The 24,586-nt window shown below is 34.8% G+C and overlaps 1 protein-coding gene across 5 annotated transcripts in view; it reads right to left on the bottom strand.

Moving 5' to 3' along the window:
• CDC27 (cell division cycle 27) overlaps positions 1-24,586 on the bottom strand; it is a 71,164-nt gene that overhangs the window by 36,665 nt on the left and 9,913 nt on the right. For all 5 annotated transcript variants that reach the window (XM_059380783.1, XM_059380784.1, XM_059380786.1 and 2 more), the window contains exons 2-8: positions 19,187-19,262; positions 9,503-9,650; positions 7,781-7,906; positions 4,676-4,773; positions 3,777-3,931; positions 3,466-3,677; positions 2,381-2,495 (exon numbers count right to left, since the gene is read on the bottom strand). In XM_059380783.1, the coding sequence (XP_059236766.1) occupies positions 2,381-2,495; positions 3,466-3,677; positions 3,777-3,931; positions 4,676-4,773; positions 7,781-7,906; positions 9,503-9,650; positions 19,187-19,262 (930 nt within the window). The remainder of the gene's footprint in view (positions 1-2,380; positions 2,496-3,465; positions 3,678-3,776; positions 3,932-4,675; positions 4,774-7,780; positions 7,907-9,502; positions 9,651-19,186; positions 19,263-24,586) is intronic.

The raw sequence follows: 24,586 nt of genomic DNA, 5'->3' as shown, positions 1-24,586 counted from the left end.
AGTACACTGAGAGGCAGGCAGAGAGAGAGAGAAGGAAGCAGGCTCCCCGCTGAGCAGACAGCCCGACGCGGGACTCGATCCCAGGACCCCGAGATCATGACCTGAGCCGAAGGCAGTGGCTTAACCCACTGAGCCACCCAGGTGCCCTTTAATTTAGTTTTTAAGGAAAGGCTCAAACTTCCTAAAAATTCCTAAAAAGGCCATTATTACACATTTTCCAGGTGGGGCTAAGTGTTACAAGAATTTTAAGACAGCTACTACTCTTTAGATTTATAATCTAACTCAGATTTATGATCTAATATAAAAATAATAATAAGTAAGATTTAACATCCCTTCTTTGACACTTAGAAGATATTCTATAGTAGTTCAGAGGAATACATTTTTAAAATCTACCCGATTATTTTCCATATTCCAAGCATTCTGCTCTTGGAATTAACACTTCTTTGTAGTGTGTTCAATTTCCCATTAACTGCTCTCTGTTCCCGTGGAGGAGTAAAAAGACCTCCTGGCCCTCTCTAATTTATCAACTTACTTCTATTCATTTCCATCACTTGGCTTCTTTATAAAATGATCTGTGACTGTTGTATCAATGGTTATTTTTGTTTTTTTCAATACCAGATAATTTTCTTCAAAACTTATTACTTTGACACTCACTGTACATAATTCTCAAACTTTATAATGATAATTAATAATAATAACTTTCTCATCAGATATGAAAGCCTTATTTTGGCCTTTCCTGTATTCAATATGAATGATCATGTCCTCCTTTTTGAAACTGTATATAACTTCCAAAATAGTATGGTATCTTGATTATTTGTCCTAGGACTTTATCTGCAGGATCTTCTTCCTGCCACTGTTTTAAATTAAGTATGCTCTGTGTTCTTTTGCTACTCTCTTTTCCTAGGTCAGCCTGGCTACTTTGACAACCTTATTATTTCTATCACCAGGCCATATTCTCTCCCCTATGACTATCCATGAAATAGTTTTATCTAATTTACCACCACCTCAAAATAAAACTTTATAATCCTTCCTTTTCCTCTTCCCCAAGATGGAACCTCTACATTCACCCAAGGGACAAAATTTAAAGTCATTTCTGGCCCTTCCTTATTTAACCAAGATCTGTGTACTGTACACAATACTCAGTTTGATATTTTTAGTTGATACGACAGCAGACCTACAAGTAGAACTTTCCTATGAATGTATTATAGCAGGGGAAGTAGAGAACAGGAGCAGAAGAGGAGGAGAAAGCAAGTGGCTTTGTTGTTTGGGCACTGAAATCACCTACCCAGCACTGACTAACCTGTCCTTGATTGCTATGGCTTGCCTTGTTTTGGCTTACTTCACCTGCCATGTTGAATAGTATCCTACTATGCCTTCTTGTAATTGTAATAAACTGATTTTACTACAATTATACTTCAGGTAGCTGCCAACTCCTATAAACAGGATTTAAAGTAATCCACACATCAAGTACTTTGCAGCACCCCCCCTTTTTTCCTAGTCTCAGAGTTTCTATTATTACTCATTAAGAAGCTATTATAGAAACAAAGCTTCACAGACTCTAAGGAATTTTTGGAGTAAAAAGAACAAGAACAAAACATCTCTAGGAGGGTTAAGGGTTTATATCAGTCATTTACCAGTATGACTTACTTAGCTTCCATTTCTTAAACACCTATTAAGGATGGCAATATGCATTTTAAATATACAACTTAACTTATTTCCACAGAAGGTAACCCTTTACCACAGAACTATTTGAAGCAAATGGCACTTTGACCTCTAATGCCATAGACCTATAAAAAAGTACATTATTTAAAAAGTCTCAAGACTTGCTGCAGTATTTATTATAAGGATACTGTCAAATATTTTTTATTTTACTACACATTTACTATAAGGTTACTATGCATCTATAAGAATCTGCCATAAAAAAAAAACTTTATTATCAGAAATAGCTGGCTTTATGCAAGTCAATGTTTTTTTCATGTTAATTAGTACACTTAAAAGACAAATACAGTCGGTGGAGACAAGTAAAAAAATGGCAGGTATAATTTTTGCTATTTATATTCAAAGTGATAGAAACCAACCTAATTTCACTTAAAAAAGGGGAATTCAAAAGTAAAAATCTGAATGTTTATTTGGCTACAGGCTAAAATCAGCTATACTTGTGAGTTACAATTTTACATGGCCAAAGAGCAACCACCTTTACGTCTCCTACTATGACCAGCAGCTTATGACAATGATGACCTTCTTTTACATTTAGATCAACAACTCTAAGGCAATGGTCATTATATAAAATTAGATTCTCTCTGAAATTGCCTTTAACAGATTGGAATTTTAAATAAATTTCTTTTACAAACATCAAAACTGAATTTTACATGGGAAATACCTTTTTTGAAGGGGCTCCAGTAGATGGCACGTCAATTACAGAAGATGTATTAGTGTAGTTTTGTAAATAGGATCCATCTCCAGGACTTGGGGTTTCTAATGGCAAAATCCCAAAACTGAGAAGAGGTTGAAATCAAGGTGTCAAAAAGTCATCAAGGCATATATAAAGCAGCAGTATACTTAAATTAGAAGGTCTAAAAGGAAGAGAATGGCAAATCAGTCTTGGGGGCAGTGAGGATCTGAGGGGCAGATTTAAAATAAGCTGTGAATGTAGACTTTTCCACCCACCATAACTAAATTAAAAAAAAAAATCAAACAAGGAATTAAATTGAGCAACAACTACTGATATCAGGAGATTTACTGGAAATAAAGAAGAATGGCTTTGTAAAAGCAAAGATCCAAATGATCAAATTATTTCAAATTCTTGGAATTTACAGGATTTAGCCACTGTTACAGAGAGACTATCTCTAGAGACCACTGGATCCATCTGTGGATTCAGGGAGTTGTCATCTCATGGCCATGATGTTTTAGTAACTCTCTGGCCCTGGGACCCAATTCATAGCATCTGTTCTAGCACAGAATCTTTTATTTTGACACTTTTGGATAGGTATTCTCTGGGCTGGGTTCCTGTATTTATACATATATATATATTTCTAATAATTTTGACAAAGTATTTCCTATTGATAGGTGTCAATCCTTCTTTCATGGTTTGGAAAACTCCTTTAACAATAGTCACTGCTGTCACTCTGATTATATAAGCATTCCAACATTTCAAAAGGTTCGCGGATATTCACCGACATACAGCCAAAAGGACAGTATCTTTTAACACATATACTAGTTGAAGAAGGCATATTTAAGAGTTTTACATTTTTCTTTAATAGTTAATATTAAATTTTTATCACAGGTATTATATTTCTTTTACTCCATTTTCTGAAAATAGAATAGGCCCATTACCGACTTACTAAATGCTTCTATTTCCATAATGATTTAGAAGTTGCTGTTCATATTAATTAATATTAATAATATGAATTATTACAGATCATTTAATATTATAGCACATTTTAAAGCATGATTTGTCTGTCTTACCTTGGGGTTAATGGGCTAAGAGCAGCTGGTCCTCCTAATAAGCTTCGACCAGTTTTTGGTTTATTTTGAACCTGTTTAGATAATATGGAAGTTCCTGTTCCAAGAGGGACAGTATCTGGTGAAATTACAGCTGAATCAATATAAGACACTGAGGAATCTGTATTCAAGGAGTACTTTGAATTGGAAGATTCTAAATTCAGTCTGTTTAATTCCTGAAACAGAAAATTTCTACCATGTCATTTATGATACATTATTTAGTTCACTCTTTCCTGTTTTCATAATATTTGAACACCAGCATATGACACACTTACAATGGTGTCCTGGGGTGTTTCCGTAAGAACGGTCTCAGGCTGTCTGTGAGATAGACTATGATTAGATACTAGTGTTGTACACGAGCTGGGCAGACAGTTGCTAAAGTTCTGTAAAGATGTTAATTTAAACGTTTGGTCAGGATCTGGCTTTTCACCTGTGAAGGGAAAAAAAATACATGCCTCTGAGGAAATTGGGATTAATATCTTTTTTCAAGAATGCATAAATTAGTGGAAATAAGGCCTTATCCAGTGTTTTAAGTTCTCCTGTTTCAGCTAATCAAATTTACCTCCCCAAAGTCCATCTATCAATTTATTATAAAAATTTACCCCTCAGATAAAGCTATAAATTTAGAAATTAAATGGAACTAAAAAAGCACTGATTTTTAAATATAATAAATCACTGAAAAATGCAGACTTCTGTGTTTCTTTTAAAGCAGAAAGCAAGTAGATCTCATTTTACTCAAAGTAAGGAGTGATGGTCAAGAGCTGAAACCTGATAGACAGTAAAGTTTCAAGCACTTTCGTGTATACATACACAATGCTTTTAAAATGATCGTTGATGCGTCCTAGAGCACAATATACTAAGGCACTCTTTCCCCATACTGTCCAGGTCTTATTTACATTAACAGTTTCTGCTCCAGGCATTCTATTAATTTCTGTCCTTAACTAGAAAGCTAGTGGTATACTCATAGTCACAATATGACTCATTCTAGAGGACACAAGGCCAAATCATTCCTTAAACATATTCTATTACCTTATTTCTTATTCTCAATTTTAACAGCTTTTAGCTTTGAAAAATATTTTTCTTGTGAATAATTTGTATCACTTTCCAAAAACTGAGAAGGAGAAAAAAAAGAGTAAGTAGGGGAACCCTCCCCTAGCTACCTCTACAAACCTACCTATTTCACATAATGATTCAAAGGGGGACCAGAGGAAAGGATTTAAACTAAGGCTCTTTTGGTAACATTCTGATCCTTTGGCAAGCCGATCTGTCTTGCTGTAAAGACAAACAAATAGATTAGACAAGCTATACAACCCAAAACATTATAAAGAAATTTGTCGTACAAAAAAATTAGGTACTCATATATATATTACATACATATACGTAATACATATCTAAGTTCTGCAAGTACTCTTCTTGACGCTTCCCTAAATTACCAATTTCCCCTTCTTACCATTCTCCAATCTCTATTATTTAAGGCAGTTCAAATCAAAAGGCCAGTGAAAGCAAGCACAGAACATGAATTGAAAGGAGTGCTAGCCTAATAAACTATCATTGATTCTTGAATATTATAATTGCTTTTAATTTCCTGTCAGATACTAGAATTACTGAGGAGAGATGAACAATATCCAAATATCTGTCCTATTCTTAGTTTTTAATGTAATATCTCATTTGTAATTTTGAAAGCGACTTAAATGTTTTAAATGATCAGATCTTCTAATGAAGTAGAGGTAGTGGCTTTTTTTGTTTGTTTTTTTTTTAAAGATTTTATTTTTAAGTAATCTCTACACCCAAAATGGGGCTTGAACTCACAACTCTGAGATCAAGAGTTGCATGATCTACTGACTAAGCCAGCCAGGTGCCCCAAGGTGGCAACTCTTAATGAAAAGTTTCTCAAAGAATTGAGGTAAAAGATTATTTAGATGGTACTGGGAAGAAACCAGTTAATCTAAGAATCAGACTTATTACTGTGTCCTAAACATAGAAGTCCCACGAGCTATTGTAGACAAAAAGACCAATAAAGAGATAAAAAAGATATCCTAACAAGCTATAGCTACAAAACAACAACAGGTATGTATCTAGATTACTGTATCCAATTTTGGTCATAAGACATATAATGGCTGAAATGAAAAGCCACTTTTTTGAACAGAATTTTCCCCCACTGGATATTAAATCTTTTAATATATATGATGAATAAAAGGAACCCATCCTTATTCTTTAAACAAGGGTGGGGGGAACCCTTCTTTGTGGTTAGGGCCTGATTCAACTGTACCTTCAAAACTTTTAATAATCTTGCTTAAAAATAATTAGTAAAACACATATAGTATTTTTGTGATTTAAACATTTCATTTTGTTTCATTAAACTTTATTTTGAAATAATGTTAGACTCATATCCAAGTTACAAAAATAACACAGAGTTTTTATGTACCCTACACCCAGGTCCCTCAATGACAACACTGGACATAACAATAGCACAGTTACCAAAACTGGGAAATTAACAACAGCATAAACTAAACCACAGACTTTATTTGGATTTTAGCAGTTCTTACGTGCACGCATTTGTTTATGAATAGTTTTATGGAATTTTATCGCATATAAAGATTTGTGTAACCACCACCACGATCAGAATACAGAACTGTCCCAACAGCCCAGAGAAACTCCACACCTGCCTCTGCACAGCCATATTCTTGCTTCAAAACTACCTTCTGATCTGACAACTACTGATCTGTCTCTATCATTATAATTCTATCATATCTACGTTTTATGAGAAATTCTGTTGCTCTGCATCCTCACCAGCACTTGGTATTGTCAATTCTTATTTTAACCATTCTAACAGGTGTGTAGTGGTTTCTAATGGTGTTTTTTATCTGCCTTTCCTCAACAGCTAATGATTTGGCACATTTTTTCATGTGATTACTTACCATCTGTATATCCTCCTTGGTGAAATGTCCATTCAAATACTTCACCCACATTCAAATTAGTTTCCTAATTTCTAATTTTCTTATTATGGAGAATTCAAGAAACAAACTGTTTCTACCAAATCTTTCCTACTTACCATCTTACCCTTCCTTCTTAACCAAGTAGAACTCATTACTTCCTCCTTCAGACAAAATACTGCTCAAGGTTTAACATGGCATTTTTATTGTGATAAAAACTTACAAACTTTGTTTACAGCTTCTCTATTATAAACCTTTGAGGGCAAGGACTGTGAGTTACTTATCTTTACATTCCAGTGTCAAGTACTGTGTCTAGCCATAAATGGAGGATAGACCTCAAAATATTTTGAAGAAATGACAAGAATAATCATAGTTGCATGAACTAAAATTCATTACGCCAAGTCCTTTTACTAAGATAAATGAAGATATTGATATTATATCTTTACTTACTCCTGTTCTCAAAAGAGTGGTGTCATCTGAAAATGAGCCCCCAAATTCAGCCAAATAATTTATTCTGTTCAAAAAGACATTTTCAAGGTTTTTAAAAAACTACTATTCAAACTAGCCTCAATTTATCTTAAAACAGATGCTTTCCTAACTCTTTAGACAAGCAATTCTCAACCATTTCTTCTACAATATGTAACAGGTGACACTTATACATGTGATGATGCACTCCCATGGGCAGTTGAACAATTCCTGTTATCTAATTATATCTCCACCCTCTACTCCCCAACTCAGAATATTTCAGAATAAAAATCAGTGCGAACAGTATTATTATAGTGATGACTTTTAATTCATTCTCACTTGCTTTCAAAAGACTAAATTTAAATAAATGTAAAGAAATTTTAAATACATTTAAAATTCTTTGCAAATCACTATTATTTCAACTATCATTGTAGGAAGTTTCCTATGACATGCCTCAAGATTAGTATGGCAAACCAGATGGAAATTACTATTCTTTATTACTGAAGTTTGCCTTCAAGCCTTGTTCTAAGGAGCAAAAGTGATATTTAATACTAGAGAAAGAACTTCACTCATTTCTTTTTCTTCACCCAAGGTGAAGATATTCTCCTCACCCAAGGTAAAAAACCCCCATAATGTGCACTCAATTATTAGGTAGTGTTGCTGTAGCTACTATTATTAAGGCAAGGTGGATATTCAAAAATGGGATCAACATCCCTATTATGTTATAGGTTTATTAACAAGGTCATAGAACTAGAAGACTGTGTGTACTCTTCAGCCAAGTGCTATCTGATAAACATAGATAATGTAAGTTTTTTCTAAGTCACAAAGACTTCTAGCACTGGAAAAAGTATCTTCTGGTAACTTGAATCATTCATACTTACCAATATACGTGTCCCAACAAAGAAAGAGTAAAGCAAGCTGAATCACCAAACTCAGTAACAATATCATCATGGCTTTTCTGCTTATTAAACACTCCACCAGATAAGATCTGTTCCCCTTCTGCAAGCCTTTAAAACACAAATTTACAGATTAACAAAAGTCAGTATAAAAAGTACTGTGTGTAAAGACATTCTTCACTACCAATGTAATTCCTTATATGGAGATAGATAAAGTAAGAAGTCCATGGAACCTTTAGAACAGCAATAACCACGTGTTTAGAATCATTTGGAAGACTGGGAATTTATGATCTTAAAATTCCAGTCTTGCCTTTAAAAACAGAAACTGTTAAATTTAGTTTCTGTATGTACAAATGTAGTCTGAGCAACATACACATTACTCATGTCAAAAGAAATGGAAGGCCATTATACTGGGGGAAAATGTGAACGGTTCTTCACTAACAGATGTAGTGATCCTTTTTAGTTCTATAATTCCTTGAAATAGGAATCAGCAAGCAAATTAAACAAGACCAACAGATCTTAACTAAAAACTGAATACTTAATGGTCTCAGTCACTTTTAGGTTTACAAAAGAAACCTGAATAGCACGTCATCTCTTTTTGTCAATTATGTTTTCTTGATATAGAAAATCCTAAGTGTTCCCCAAAGGAAAAAAAAAAAAAGACCTGACTTCACTATTTATTTTTAGCACATTAGAGTTTGTAATTGTTTCTGTTTTAAAGTTTTTTCCAAACATCATGGGGAAAACTCTCAAGTAAGTTTGCATAGCATATCCTAAACATAAATGATATCTATAGTTCTTTTATTGTCAGTGGGGCTTTTAAGAAACCATGAATTCTTGTAAATGGAATAAAAATGTCTAAGGTAAGAACTGGCTTAAGAAACTGCAAGTTAAATAAATTTTTAAGAATTTAATATTAGAATCTTTGAAGTAAAAATAATTCAATAACAAGTGCTTCAGAAATTTTATAAATAGTTTAGCTAGCTTTAATTCAAAAGTCATCAGTAAGACAGTAGACAAATTATTATTAGTCTATGGAGACTTCATGAGGCTTAGTTGTGTCCCCCACTATAAACTTACAAACTAAATTCACATATAGGCTTTTACAGTTATCTATTTAGTCACTTTTAGCATTATTCCAACTCTTCCAGAACAGAAAAGAGTTTAAAAGAAGATAACTACCTATATCTATAGCTGCCTCCAGATTCAGAACAGGGACAGCTGACTTAATTGTAATGTTCAAATGAAGTGTTCTCCTGAATCTGCCCCCTTGCTTCAAAGAGGCAAGAGCAGTGGTTCCCAAATAGAATGATCTAAAAAGGCAAATAATTATGCAACTACCCCAGACACAATGAAGCGTTAATTTCAGGTGAACAGGTAAGGAGATTTTCAGGCTTATTCCAATTAAAAGCAAAGGAATGGAAATTAACACTTCAGATAATTTTAGAAAATGACAGGAATTAGTTATAACTTAAATTTCTCCAGAGTTGAGTTCTATTATTTATTACCATAACAATGAAATCTCTCCGTAACAAAAATGATAATGCCACAGTCAAGAGTATAAACATTTTAAGTTACTGAAATAGACAAATCTTTACTACCAAAAAAGAGGAGAAAGGGAGTCAGAGTTTAATCTATCAAAAGGATTTTATCCAAAATCTACAGTGTAAGTAAACAAAATTAGATAGAAAAGATTTAAAAACTTACTTGCTGAGATCAACACAACATTTTGCAAGCAGGTATTTACACTGCGGTGTAGTACAACTGTGTCCTTTCAAGAGTCTATATGCTTTATATGCCTTTCCTGAGCGGTAATAACAGGTTGCCAATAAAAACAAGGCTTCCTCTGAGTGTACTAAGAGCACATATGAAAAAAAAATGGCTATTATTCAGTATGTTGAATGGTAATCACTGTTTATCTGGCAATAAACAAGTTTAGCAACAAAAAATTAGTCATGTTATTTAATATAAAACAATCTTGTTAATCCAAATTTGAACTGAGAAATACTTTATTGATAGAAATCTTAGTTCCCCAAGTCCTGATTACCTTCTTACAAAGAACCAAGGAAATAATACAATGAGGGCAGTCACGGTATTTTCAATAAATCCTTAAGAAAATTGTGCACTTGTGCACACACACCCACACACGCACACACCCACACCTACCTTTAAACAGACTACCAGTAAACTGTCTTTTTTTTTGGTAATATTTTTCTAATAGACTCTTTGAGAGAACAGAAGTTAAATTTCATGAGAAGGTAACTCAGGGTTATAAAGCTAATTATCAATCTGAGATTTTCTACATTAAAAAAGGATAAGATTGTGGGATTATGGACATTGGGGAGGGTATGTGCTTTGGTGAGTGCTGTGAAGTGTGTAAACCTGGTGATTCACAGACCTGTACCCCTGGGGATAAAAATATATGTTTATAAAAAAAGAAAAGGGTAAGATTTAAAACACGCATGCTTAATTCTAACACCAAAGACAAGCTAAATTATACAAGATAATTTAAGACAAAAGAAAAATTCTAAATTGTGAATACCCACAATGTTTAAACATACAATTGACAGACTTAACACTTCTATAGCAATAATTATATTGCCCTGCAATGGCAAGAGTGGAATTATTCAGTCTGTCCGCTAGTCTTAGTATTAGGAAATGCCCCTTCTTGCTTAATGAAATATGGCATTTTTTCCTCACTTCCTGTCTCCCAAACCATCACCTCACTTCTATCCTTGCAAGCTACCAACCAATGCAGGTGAGAGTCTACAGAAGCACACAAAGGAGATAGAGGGAAAAATCACAAATCTGTGCTTCTGAAAATGGGTTATGTAATAATCTCAGTGGGCTGAAGGATGTTCTTCTAAAGCAGTGGTTCAGAAGTGTGGTCCCTCTACCAGCATCAGCATGATTTGGGAGCTTGTTAAAAGAGAAATTCTTAGCTTTATCTCAGACACGCTAAGTCGGTAATTCTGGGAGTGGAGACCAGCAGCAACCTGTGTTGTAACAAACCCTTCAGGTGATTCTTATGCATGCTGAGGTTTGAGGATCACTGCTCTGAAGTACAGGTAAATTTGCCACATCCTCTTAAAAGTTAACTTCACTCAAAGTTTGGGCTTAAAAAAGTAGTTAAGTTCACTTAAAGCTGGAGATAAAAAAGTCGGTAATTTTTAAGTTTATTCCTACAAAGGTTTTTTGGGAGTCATATATAGATGCAAGCAAAAACTAACAGAACCCTTCCACTCTGGTACACCTTACGATTTTTCATGAAACCTTACTACAAAAAAAATAAAAAAAATAAAAATAAAAAAGCAATGAATGATATGTAGCAAATGATAAAAAATTCTGGCAACATGTTAACGGGATGTACCTAGTATTAGTGCATCAGAAGCAAAAAAATGAATAGGGAGCTCTACTGCAACAAAATGTTAATTTTACTGAACTCTAAGTGCTAATTCATATACATTAGAAAGCGTGATTTCTTCCTGATTTTGCAAAGGCCTAGATTCCCCTTATACGTTTTTCAAAACTATTGATTGCACCAATAAACAAGGGCTCCCCTAAACTAGTTTAACTTTCAACCATAACAATGCTTCATCAAATGTTTTGTCTCAAATACTTTATTATGTTTAGGTACATTTTCACTGCAGAAAAATTCCCTAATAACATAAAGACACCAAATATTCTGTGTGGTGTCATACTGCAGTTAGCTTTTTGAAATGTAATAACTTAAAATATACCAGTTCAGATGGGAATATGGATTGGAAGTTTAAGCACACCTTAAGGTTAATGAAAGAATAAGATATTGAAGTAAATCCAGAACAACTTGAAGGGTTGTGAAAGACATGGAGAGACCTGGGTGGTTTTTGAGGCTCCCCAGAAATAACCTGCCAGTCCCGAACACTGAATCAGTAGTAAGGAGTTATAATAAAGCTAAAAAGCATAGACTATTAACAAATGGATTTCATCTGGAACAGTAACTCCAACTGATTGACAGTGGCTGCCTCGAGTGCAAAATTCAGAAAAATTCTAAGGCTGACCACAACTTAACTAGTAAGTGTGCAGATATGAAAGTAAACGGACCTAGAAATGGTTACAGATGTCTGCATGACACTTATTTACCATCCTTTACTTAGAGCCTTAATTCAATAGGTGATTGGGAATTATAAGATCCATATTATACTTTATAATCAGAAATAAAGTGAACATTGACTCCACACACTTACTGTAATATTGAGAACTCAATCATGTACTAGTTAAATTATGGTACATCCATATGATGGAACACTCTGGAATTGTTAAAGAAAAAGAAAGACATAGAACAATTTCCAGAATGCACTGTTTAAGTGAAAAAAGCAGAAACAAAAAAGAAGTGGAACTACACTGGAGCTCCTCTTCTTACAGATTAGGCTTCAAAAACGGAAAGGTTTCATGTAAGTCCAAAACAATTAACAGGGGTTCAGTACTGCATCCTCCAGATACATTTCCATCAAATAGGAAGGTGAGTCAGTCCCTCACAGCTTTCAAATCAGTTAAGACACCTCTTCTGGATGTTGACTTACAACGTGAATGAGCAGCCTTTATCCAAAGTGGACCAGTTTTGGCAAGACTTAGAAGTCTGAGGTGAAGGTTCTCTAGCCTTGATAAAGTCTATGATTATCACAGAGAACTGCTTAGAGGTTAGAGTACTCTGCTTGCTGCCTTGTCATGAACTGGACATTGTGAGTGAGTATTCAGAGGGCATAGAACTGTGAAATCATCTATGATATGTGACACACGTTTCATCTTGATTATCTTTTAAGTTCTTAAATCAAGGATGGGCAGTACAGCACATGCATCAGAACTATGGACTCCAGAGCTAAACAGCTTAGGGTCAGATTCCAGCACTACCACTTACTAGCTTCATGACTTATGGCAAGTTAACGTCTCTGTCCCTCAATTTTTTCATCTGCAAAATAAGGACATAAGAGACATTGATCTCTATGGGTTCCTCTAGGAGCAAATGAGTTAATCAAAGGACAGTACTGAGGATAGCACCTGATACATAAAGAGGTATATGTGCTATTATTACCATTTGCTTTCTCCTACATTTACAGTACCTGAATAGTCATTTGATAGTAATGTTGGTTATACATACATGGCACTGAGCCACAAGCTCAAATAATTCCATTTAATTACTAACTTTTCTTTGGCTGAAAGATTTCAATTGCCTGGGTGTTGTGCTTTTCAGATGCTACATGATTCACTCCATCCTTTAGAGTAATTTCTTTTGTTGAATACCTCATTTACATATACAACTTCAGTATTTTAATACTGTTCTCACTTTTTATTTTCTCTACAGTTGTTTATATCCTAAATTTCAATACTAACTGGTTTTATATTTATTGTATATGATAGGGTTAATAATGGTTTAAGATACTTTGAAATCATGCTCAGAGTAAATATACCACAGGTGAGAGGAGTGGAGGAAATTTCAGAAAGGCTCTTTAGAGTTGGGTTGACAGGGAGGAGGAAGTGGCCATACATAATGAGAAAGCAGATGGCCAGACTGTGCAGGGGCTTTGCAAGCTGTCTATAGGGATAAATCCTTCTAGCAACTAGACACCTCTAAAGCATTTTAAGAAGAAACATGAAGAGAATGGGTTGATTTGGGAAGTGGAAAGGGAAGAGGCAGGCAAGAGTAAATATGGGAAAACCAGTCAGGAAGCTTTTTTAGAAGAGATGTCTTAGATTAGCGTGGTAACATAAATCCAGCTTTGCATGCACTGAGTTTGGTGTGTGTGATGTTGTGTGGAACAGCTAAGATAATGCAATAAAACAGTTGAATTTTGAATTAAAAAAGGTTGTTGGAAAGAGTTGAGTCTTAATCACTAACACATTATAAAAATAAAAGCTATGACAATCAAACAGCATCATCTTTTTCACCGGCAGGCATTTAACAATGACAGTAAAAGTTTAGGGCAATGGGCCAGACATCCTTTTGGAGCTCCAACCCCACTCCGCCCCCACCATAGAACAAAATGACCTGAATTTTTAGACTAGATATATATATTAAATTTTCCAATAATGACCTAAAAATGAAACATTATGCCACATCATTAGTAGCATTCTGGACATTTCCCCTCAATGATGACCTTAACATAAATTGGCAAATAATTTTTTAAAAAATGTTGCCATTTGTAGTCACATATTTCTGTGAGTTTAGGCTCTCAGTATCATAGCTAAGAGAAACGAAACAGATGCTGAACCTTTTACTCTGGTTCACCTCTCTTCGACTGAGCCCAATTTACTGAAATCAATATACCCAGTGCAATTTCTACATCTGGTCCATTACTCATTAAAACAGGGAGAAACTGGTGAACAATTTTATGGTAATATAAAATGTTTTCATACTTAAAAATAAACATTTTATAGTAGAGGATGCAAACTCTACATCAAGATAGAATACTAGATTTCCAAGTTTTCAAGAGGACCCTCAAAATAACTGAGGGAACACAGGGAACCTTGACACAAGGTCTTTAGCTACTTTTTCCTTGCTTTACATCAGTTACAATCATCAGTCCTATATGGTCTCATAGAAGCAATTTTTCATTCTTCCCCAGAGATCTTGGGCATTTCCTTATAAAACAAAATGCACACAAAACTTGTATCTGGTTTGTTTTCTGAACACAAATAACTCATCTCTCTCCAAGGACCTATCATATTAATCGTATTAATGTATTCTTTACCTATATAGTCTAAGACTGTTTCTATTTTTTCCTAACCACCCATTTCTCTTCATTCCCAACAGATAAATATATATATAATTACAATTTAAAACCTTAGAAAATTTTAGAAATACTACATGCTGTCTATTAGGACAAGGGGAAAAGCTGAATCTATATTCTGTCCCACAGTTAATCAATTAGCAATGGAGAAAAACCCTGGTCAAGGAGATCAGGCATTGGCAGCAGGAAGGAAAAATAGGTGCTTACAATGGCAAAAGGGGATATGGGGGGAAGATGATAAGATTAGGACAGTTTTTCCAAACAGCAAGTCTCAATTCACTGTGGATTGTGAAATCAATTTAGAGGATATCAACCTGCATTAAAACAACAACAAAAAACACTCAAATAGAAAAATATCAGAGGGCATCCTATATAAGATGAGTAAAAAAAAAATCTTAAAAGCCACTGTATTAGAGTATGCTAGGGGACAGGAACTTGTCAAGGACTTCCTACGTACCAGAAACCATAGCAGATTAGAATTAGTGCTGAAAACTATCTTGTTAAATAGATATTTCTTTTCCTGTTTTAAAGATGAGGAAAATTAGGCTTAGAATAACTTCTTACTTGAGATCAAGAGGCTAATGAACATATGAGTTGACATTCTTTCTTACACCACTTTGCTTATACCACGGTCTTAGGTGGACTAACTATGCAAACAAAAATGTATGACAAGGAACTAGTGAAACTCAAGAATTTGGCTTTCAGAGGTTCCTATCCATCTACTTCTTTAGCCCCATGCCCTTTACCTAAAACACAGCAGCTACCACTAGTGGCACGGGAGGCCAGTGAGCAAAAGGGCAATCAGGTTACATCTAGAATACCAACTCTAATCAACTAATACTGTCAGCCAGCAACACCACATCAATGACAATTCCAAGGTTCAATGGGAATAAGTAGTATGATAGATTAGTGATGTCTACCATAAATCAGAGTGGCATGTATTTGCTACCCTTCATAAAATGGAATCAGAAAGATTTACTACTTATTGCCTGTGAACACTGGTCTCAGTTTCTTCATTTCTAAAATGGCGATAACAATGTCGACTTTATAGAATTATTGAAGATTAAATAAGGAATTAATATTATGTAGAGAACCTAGTACATAGTAAGAAATCAATAAGTGGTAGAAGTTATGCTTGTCATTATTTTTGAATGAGGATAGTATCTGCTCCTGTTGCACTTAAATTCTAAAATCTTCCCTCACAGAAACTGGAGTTAAGTGATTAGGCTCTACAGTTAACTCCCAAACAATGAGGGGGTTAGGAGCACCTATCCTGCAGTCAAAAATCCGCAAGTAACTTTTGACTCCCCCAAAACTTAACTACTAAAAGCCTACCGCTGACCAGAAGCCTTACTGATAACATAAACAGTCGATTAATACATATTCTGTATGTTATATACTGTACTCCTACAATAAAGATGAAGAGATAAGAAAAAGCTATTAAGAAGGGTATTCAGAAGGGTGGGGTGCCCGGGTGGCTCAGTCAGTTAAATGTCTGACTCTTGATTTAGGCTCAGGTCATGATCTCAGGGTTGTGGGATCAAGTCCCACATTGGGCTCTGGGCTTGGGTATGGAGCCTGCTTGAGATTTTCTCTCTCTCTCCCCTCCCCTTCCTCCCTGCCCCCGCTTAAGAGAGACAAAAACAAAAACAAAACAAACAAACAAAAAACATAAGGAAAAGAAAATGCATTTACAGTACAGTCCTGAGTAAATTTGCATATAAGAAGACCTACACACAGTTCAAATCCATGTTATTCAAGGGTCAACTGTATATTGAGAGACACTAAGACTTACTGAGCAACTTTCCAAGTGTCAAGTGCTGTATCAAACATAGAAAGCGAATTGAACAGCTTTATGCAGATTCATCTGGAATCCTGCCTCAATTCTATGGGAAAATCTAATCATCTTAATTTGAAACCACAATTCACAATCTTTTGAAGCAGAACTATAATAAACTAGAAACTGCCAATCCTTTAATAAACAAAATCAAAAAAGAAAGTGTAAGACAGCAAAACATGAGGGCTGTGCATGTATCAATGAAAATATAACGTAAGTAGGTTATGCATGATAAACCTTGCTTTTATATAATTGAGCAGAGTAGGGTAATCTATTGCATTATCTTTTAAGCCTCCCACTCTTCTAAATCTTTTAATTGGGATCTCAGACTCCTGTTGCACAGATGTTCCCCACTGTCCTCTCTGAACATCTGTTCTCCCTTGAAGGACCTGACAGCACTCTCAAAGAGATGTTATTTCCCTCATAAATCACTTATATCAAAGTTAGGGTAAGGTTTCCTCTTCGTTTTTGTTTTTTTTAAAGATTTTACTTATTGATTTGAGAGAGAGAGAAAGCAAGCATGAGCGGGGGCCGTGGGGGGGAGGAGAAAAGGAGAGGGAGAACCAGATTCCCTGCTGAGCAGGGAGGCTGATGATAATACAGGGCTTGATCCCAGGACCCCAGGACCATGACCTAAGCTGAAGGCAGATAGATGCTTAACCGACTAAGCCACCCAGGTGCCCCTCCTCTTTGCTTCTTAAAACTATTTGCAAGCATTACTCTTTGCCTGTTTGTGATATTCCCTGCTCCTGAGTACATACCTTCTCATAACTCTCAGCTACGAAATTCAGGACATTATGCTTCATTAATGGAAGAATTTTACAACTGGCTCATGGTCTTCTGCTCCCATGTTATTCACATACATTTCCCAATTCAGCCTCACTGGGACTGCTGGCACTTCTCTGTATCTTATTTACTAATCCCCTTCTGGGTTAACTCTCCTATACAGTTTCTGTTTCCTGGTTCCAGATCTTGCTTATGTTCGTAATGTTCTTATCCCTTGTGCTTTCTTGTGACACATGCCTGGCAAACCCCTAATATCTACCTTCTTATGCTTACAGTTTGGTTACTAAGGACTGATTACTACAGTAAAATCATACAACTGAGTAGAAAGGTTCCACTAGCAATTCATACAAGAACACACAAAATACATAAAAATAAAGCTCATCTATAACCATAAAAAAATTAAACTTCTTGGCAAGTAATCCAATGGGAATGTCACAAAAAGTAGAAAAATTGAGTTAAGCAAACACACCTGAGTAAAAAGAAGGCAGCACTGTTTCTGATTGGGAAAGCTAATCTATAATAAGATGTCAATACTTCTTAAATTAATTTACAGAATTATATGGTTACAGGTCAGGACTGATCAAAATCTTTGTGAAATTTCAAAGCAATAATAAGATACACATAGAAAAATGAAGGATAAAAAAGGGCAAAGACTTATCAGAGAACAAATTGGAAAGAAAAAATTGATGGGAGATAGGCCTTATGAAATATTGAAATACAATATAAAGTGTTAACTAAAAATGGTATGATATTGGGTTAAAGATAGGTAATAAATGGAAGAGGAGAGAAATTCTGGAGATAGAAAAAAATGTTATTTTAAAATTTAATATAAAACCAAGTAAAATACCATGTGGGAGGGAAAAAGACATTGCTTAATATGTAATATTGAATAAATGTTTAACAATACCATGATAAATTCTTTAAATTTTTTTAAAGCACCAATAACCATACATTCACTGTAGTGGTAGAAAGATGGCAATTTTCCAGCTACTAAAGCAATAGGATAAAGTGTAAATGACAAAGCTAGTGAGTTCAACTATGTAAAAATCTTAAATATTAAAATAATAAAAACCAACCAAATTAACATTAAAAAGCAACAATCTGGGGCAACTATATAATAAAGACATAGCTCACAGAAATAGGAATAAATTTAAAACAAACACCTGAGAAAATATCCAGGATCCCTTATAGTAATAAAAATGCAAGACAAAATACCCCACAATTCTCAAGTAAGCAAAAGTATATTAAATTGATCAATTCTGATATTTACAGGATTATGAAGGAAACCTTATGCTGTTGGTAACACCCCAAATTATTATTATTGGGCAAAAAGTAATTTGTTGTAGAATTGATCACACTGTTTAAGTTGTAAATTCTATTCTAGAATATATAACACAAAGAAAGGACTTAAAAGAACAAAAAGCTGTACCTAATTATCTATATTAGCATCTTAAAAAGAGAATTACAATAATTAGTGACAGAAACAAAACATATATTACCAGATGTTTACTAAACATTTATTACCATGCCAGAAGGCTGTCCCAAATGCTTTAAATACATTATCTCATTTCATTCTTCAATGTTAAGAAGCAATTATTACTATCTTTATTTGCTAGATGAAAAAATCTGAAATACTCAGACACTGAGTAACTTGCCCAAGGTATACAACTTCATATTTAAGTGACAGGGTTAAGGGTTTGTACCAAGGCTACAGACTAAACTCTTGCTCTTAGCCACAGGATACAGACTTTTCTAAGAAAAAACCTGGAAAAACGTATCTAAAGATTGGAAAATGATTAAGTACGCCATAGTGTAAAACCTGGAACAACTCTACAGTGATTAAAAGTATCATGTAAGATACTTTCAGAAGTTCTTATGAATTAGTGCCAATCATAAAGGAAAAATAAAAGTGATCACCAGAATCTTATATGTCCTAAGAAATGACAGAATTCCATATATTTTATTCACTTATGGTTCTATAGAGATGAAGAAATTACAAACCTTCAGCATACAGTCGTTCTGCAAGGAAAACTGCATCTCGGTAAGCATAGTGGTTTAGAGCTTGCCATATAGCAGCCTGGAAGTAGAGGGAAAAAAACATAAATATATAAACATACAGAATTTCAAAATAAGTCCTAGCAGAGCCTTGCATATAACAGCAAACCAGTCAACAACCTTCGTTTAAGTAATAAAACTCAATGCCCATCATGCAAACTCCATAGTTTCCTAGAAAAGGCTCTTCATAGTATGGCTCCTAACATACCTGAATTTACTCATTCAACTCTCCGTGGACATTTAGGCCTCTGTGCCTTTGTACTTCCTTTCCCCCCAGAGAGGAATGTGGGCTCCCTCACCTACCTCCTTTTACAAATTGCTCATCCCTAAAGACCCAGCTAAATTAATATCTATTTCATAAAGGTTTCCTGGCTGATTCCTAGCTATTTTCTTGGTAAACATATGTCTTCTAGTGAAGCACTCATATTTTGTTATAGTTATTGTTTATAGGTCTGCCCGCACCACTAAACTATACTGCTCTAAACTTACAACAGTGGTTTAAACAATTTTTCATGATATACATGAAATGTATGTCATCCTCTACAAAAACTTCCTCACCTATTACCTTTAATGCTATCCTGTTCTAATCCACTCAAGGAAGCATATTAGAAATATATTAGGAAAATATTATTAGGAAAATAATATATTAGCATATAAGCAGAGTTGTTATAGGAATAACCTTTAATCTATTTGAATATATTCTTCTATTATTTTACTTTATAAAAGATTTTATTTATTTTGAGAAAGAGAGAGAAAGAGAGAGAATTTCAAGCAGACTCCATGCTGAGCAGGGAGACTGATGGGGGCTTTATCCCAAAGACCCTGAGATCATGACCTGAGTTGAAATCAAGAGTCAGAGTGCTTAACAGATTGAGCCACCCAGACACCCTGTATTTTTCTTTTTTAGAGTTAGGAAACATATCTATAAAGTATATATCAAAAGAATATTTTAATAACAAATGAAAATATTTAGACCCATGCACTCACTATCTAGCTTAAGAAATAAAATATTATCAATATACTTGAAGCCCTCTTTCTCTGTGCTCATCAGTTACATAACCTCTTTCTAAAACCACCACCCTGAATTTTGTTAATCTTTACGTTTTCTTTACAATTTGTATACATATGCATGTATCATCTTTAAGCAACACAACATTTAGGTTTTCTGTTTTTGAATTTTAAATAAATATAAGTACAATCATATTGTATATATTCTGCTATGATTTGCTTTTGTAATCCAGTATTACACTTTAAAAATTCATTCTTAATCTGTGTAGCTGGAGTTCATTCATTTTGATTGCTGGATAAATAATATTTCCATTGTATATATACCAAAATGTATTTTATCTATTTATGACATATGAACATTTGGGTTATTTCTAGTTGGTTTTTCCCCCTGGTTATAATAATGCTGCATAGAACATTCTTGTATTTGTTTCTTGGGGTATCTGTTTAAGAATCTCTTCTAATTAGGATATATATTTAAGAATGAAATTACGGGGCTGCTGAGTTTATGTTCATATACATGTTCCATCTTTAATAGGTTATGAAAATTATTTCCAAATTGTTGGTTTAATTTACACTCTTACCAAAAATGAATGAGTTCCCATTATTTCACATCCTTGTCTACGCTACATACAATCAAAAAAACTTTTAAGTTTATTTATTTATATACTTTTAGTAATTTCTGCACCTAATGTGTGGCTCGGACTCATGACCTGAAATCAAGAGTCACATGCTCTAGTGACTGAGCCAACCAGGTGCCCCTAAATTTTTAGTTTTTACTAGTCTGATAGATATAAAATGTTTATCTTGTCCCTTTAATTAACATTTCTCTGAATATTAAAATAAGGCTGTGTTCACTGGTAATTTATTTCATGTTTTTTTTTTTTAAAGATTTTATTTATTTATTTGTCAGAGACAGGAGAGAGAGTGAGCACAAGCAGACAGAGTGGTAGGCAGAGGCAGAGGGAGAAGCAGGCTCCCAGCTGAGCAAGGAGCCCGATGTGGGACTCGATCCCAGGATGCTGGGATCATGACCTGAGCTGGAGGCAGCCGCTTAACCAGCTGAGCCACCCAGGCGTCCCAATTTATTTCGTGTTTATTGGTCTTCTGGCAAATGCCTGTTTATGTGTCATACATTTTTCTGTTGGGTGATTTACCTTTCTTTACTATTTTATCCAGCATTTTTGGAAGCACTAAACCAGAGAGGTTTCTTTTAAGTTCCCATGTGTCATATAACACTAATTTTTAGTCTGTCATATAAATTATGTATATATAAATTATGTGTTTATATATGTTTATGTTTTGCCTAGCATTTTTAGGAGCACTAAACCACAGGAGTTTCTTTTGACTTTTCTGGGTTTCTTTTAATTTGTAGTGTATCACAAGATATAAAAGTCATCAATTAATTTTTAAAAATTCATAAACTTATAAACGGAGATATCTTACAATACTGATCATGATACAACAGCATTTTTTATTTCTAGCATGTATACCAGCTCATAATTTATTGAATAATTTAACGGACCTACAATAAAACCAGCAAGATGGGATTACCTAATGAAGACCACTAGCTAACAGTAACAGTAAAACTAGATTACATTATAACAAGTGATTAATATGCCTTGGATATAGTAAAAGCTCAAATATTTGAATGAATAAGCAAATGTTTAATAACATTTCTATGGGTATTATTAATTATAATTTTTTATATTAAAATCCTCATAGTAATTGATGACTTATTTAGCCCAAGGGTGTATTTTTCTATTTCCTCAAGAAAAAATGGTAAATGACTTTCATTTGGGGTTTCTAGATCCTCCTGTTTAAAACTTACTGTCTATACGGTCTAAATTTTTTAAAGTCTCAGAGATGTTCTAATTTGGCCACCTCCAGACAGACACAAGGGAAAGGAAGGAAGGAATTTAAATTTAATTTTTAATCATCTATACTAACCCAGAGAGCATTTTTATCCCTCTAATGTTAGTGTTTTTTTTTTTTAAATGAATAAATTTTTTTTTTTTAAAGACTTTATTTATTTGACAGAGAAAGACACACGGAGAGAGGGAACACAGGCAACGGGCGTGGGAATGGGAGAAGCAGGCCTCCCGCTGAGCAAGCAGCCCCATGCAGGGCTCGATCCCAGTACTCTGGGATCATGACCTGAGACAAAGGTAGACACTTAACTACTGAGCCACCCGGGCATCCCTAATGTTAGTGTTCTTAATCCAGTCATTTCCTACTACTTCAAGAACTATCTAAAACTGCTATTCCAAGTGTGGTCCTTGCAGTAGCAACATTAGTACCTTCTGAGAGTTTTCTGGGAGTGCGGTATCTCAGACCCCACCTACTAAATGAGAATCAGCATTTTAACATTTATATGCATATTAAAGTTTGAAAAGGACTGATCTAAAAAAGGCTTATTCCAATGAAAAACATCCCTCCTCAACAGACTCCCCAAAGCCAAAGAGATTGTCTCATCTAATGTTAATTTGAGATGTTATAAATAAAATAATTTCTAATCCTTTAGGCCTTATCCCTTAGCTTTAAAAGAAAGGCCTGAATTACTCAAATTCCAAAGCCTCTTGTTTGCAGGACTTCATGTTCTTTCGTGGCCCCAATTCATTTCTTACACCTAATAAAACATCCTACATACAAATAGAAATGAATCACAATACCATCTCTTTTCACAATCCACCCAAATTAGTTGGGCTACAAAGAAATCCCCCTTTGGTCTAAAATGTACCATCTTGCTCTCCCCCCACACCCTGATATCTTCAGAAATAGTTGGCATAACCTACAGGATGATTCCAACAGTATACACAAAAAATATGACTTACTTAATTTAAATAAGAGAAAACCTAGACAGGTGCCTGGGTGGCTCAGTAACTGCCTTTGGCTCAGGTCATGATCCTGGAGTCCGGGGAGTAAGTCCCACATCAGGCTCCCAGCTCAGTGGGGAGTCTGCTTCTCCCTCTGACCCTCTTCCCTTTCATGCTCTCTCTCACTCTCTCTCAAATAAATAAATAAAATCTTTAAAAAAAAAAAAAAAGAGAGAGAGAGAGAGAAGAGAAATCCAGGAATTTTCAGATACTTAAAAACTCCATACTAAAGATATTTGTTATCCCAAAGCCTGATGATCCCAACACCCCTACTCTACCTCAAATCCACTGCATCACAATCCCTGGAAGCTGGGACGGAGATTAGATGCCTTTATTTTTAAACCATTTCATTGTTAAGCATTCAGATCTCAGAATCTTTTTTTTTTTTTAAGATTTTATTTGAGAGAGAGAGATCGCACAAGAGAACATGAACGGGGGCAAGGGGCGAGGGAGAAACAGGCTCCCCACTGAGCAGAGAGCCCAATGTGGGGCTCAATCCCAGGACCCTGGAATCATGACCAGAGCCAAAGGCAGACACTTAACCAACTGAGCCACCTAGGTGCCCCTCAGAATCATTCTTTTACTCTTCTAAATAAGTAGTTCCCTGTCCTTTTACAGCACACTCTTTTGTGAAAACTTGTAGAAGCTATGGCCCTTCTTTCCAGAAAAAAAGCACATGTACAAATATATATATACAGGAAAATCTGTGTACAGCGTTAGGTGTTCACAGATATTTTGGTTCATTAAGTATCACTGGTCTAGCTAAAGGGACACAGTATTAGATCCTGATTCATAACAGGTTGCAATAAATATTTGTAGGATTGAATTTAGATTTTGAAAGAAAGGAGAAGAGACAAGTTACTGACCTAAAAAAGTACTTTGTCTTTTGCATATAGGAGACTACTACAGTACTAGGGCCTGGAGGAACACTGCTGCTGCCAGGATTAGGAGAGGTTCTCCTTGTTTGAAACTCAAAACATCTTTTACCACATAAGGTCACAGAGGCTTGGTAAGTATACATGAAATAATGAATGTACTGGTAAATCAGTTTGGGTATATTACGTATTTAAATGGTTCAAATGGTCTACTGTCTAACAATCACTTACAGAACTGCACCTAAAGAATCGTATCTAGAATCTATCCCCACATTTCTGGTTCTATTCCATAACAACCTTCTTCCCTTTAAACTCGGCCTCCTAAATGGTCTTCCTGCCTACAAGCTGTAAGGTAATCCACCCTGTCCCAGAATTACATTCCTCAAACATAAACATCATCAATGCTAAACAGAAGATGACAGTGAAAGGCCTGGGTTTAAATCCATGTTCCACGACTTAACAGTTCGGTGTCTTGGGCAAGTAACAATGTCTCAAGTCCTAGTCTCTTCATTTAAAATGTAAGAGTCCAGTAAAGTACATAATGTTTCCTAGCACATACCTAGTAATTACCCAATACATTTCAGTTGTGC

The sequence above is a fragment of the Mustela nigripes genome, chromosome 16 (assembly GCF_022355385.1).
Source record: "Mustela nigripes isolate SB6536 chromosome 16, MUSNIG.SB6536, whole genome shotgun sequence".
Taxonomy (NCBI): Eukaryota; Metazoa; Chordata; class Mammalia; order Carnivora; family Mustelidae; genus Mustela; species Mustela nigripes.
Note: the sequence above shows the minus strand (reverse complement) of the source record. Positions and strands in the feature narration are given on the sequence as shown.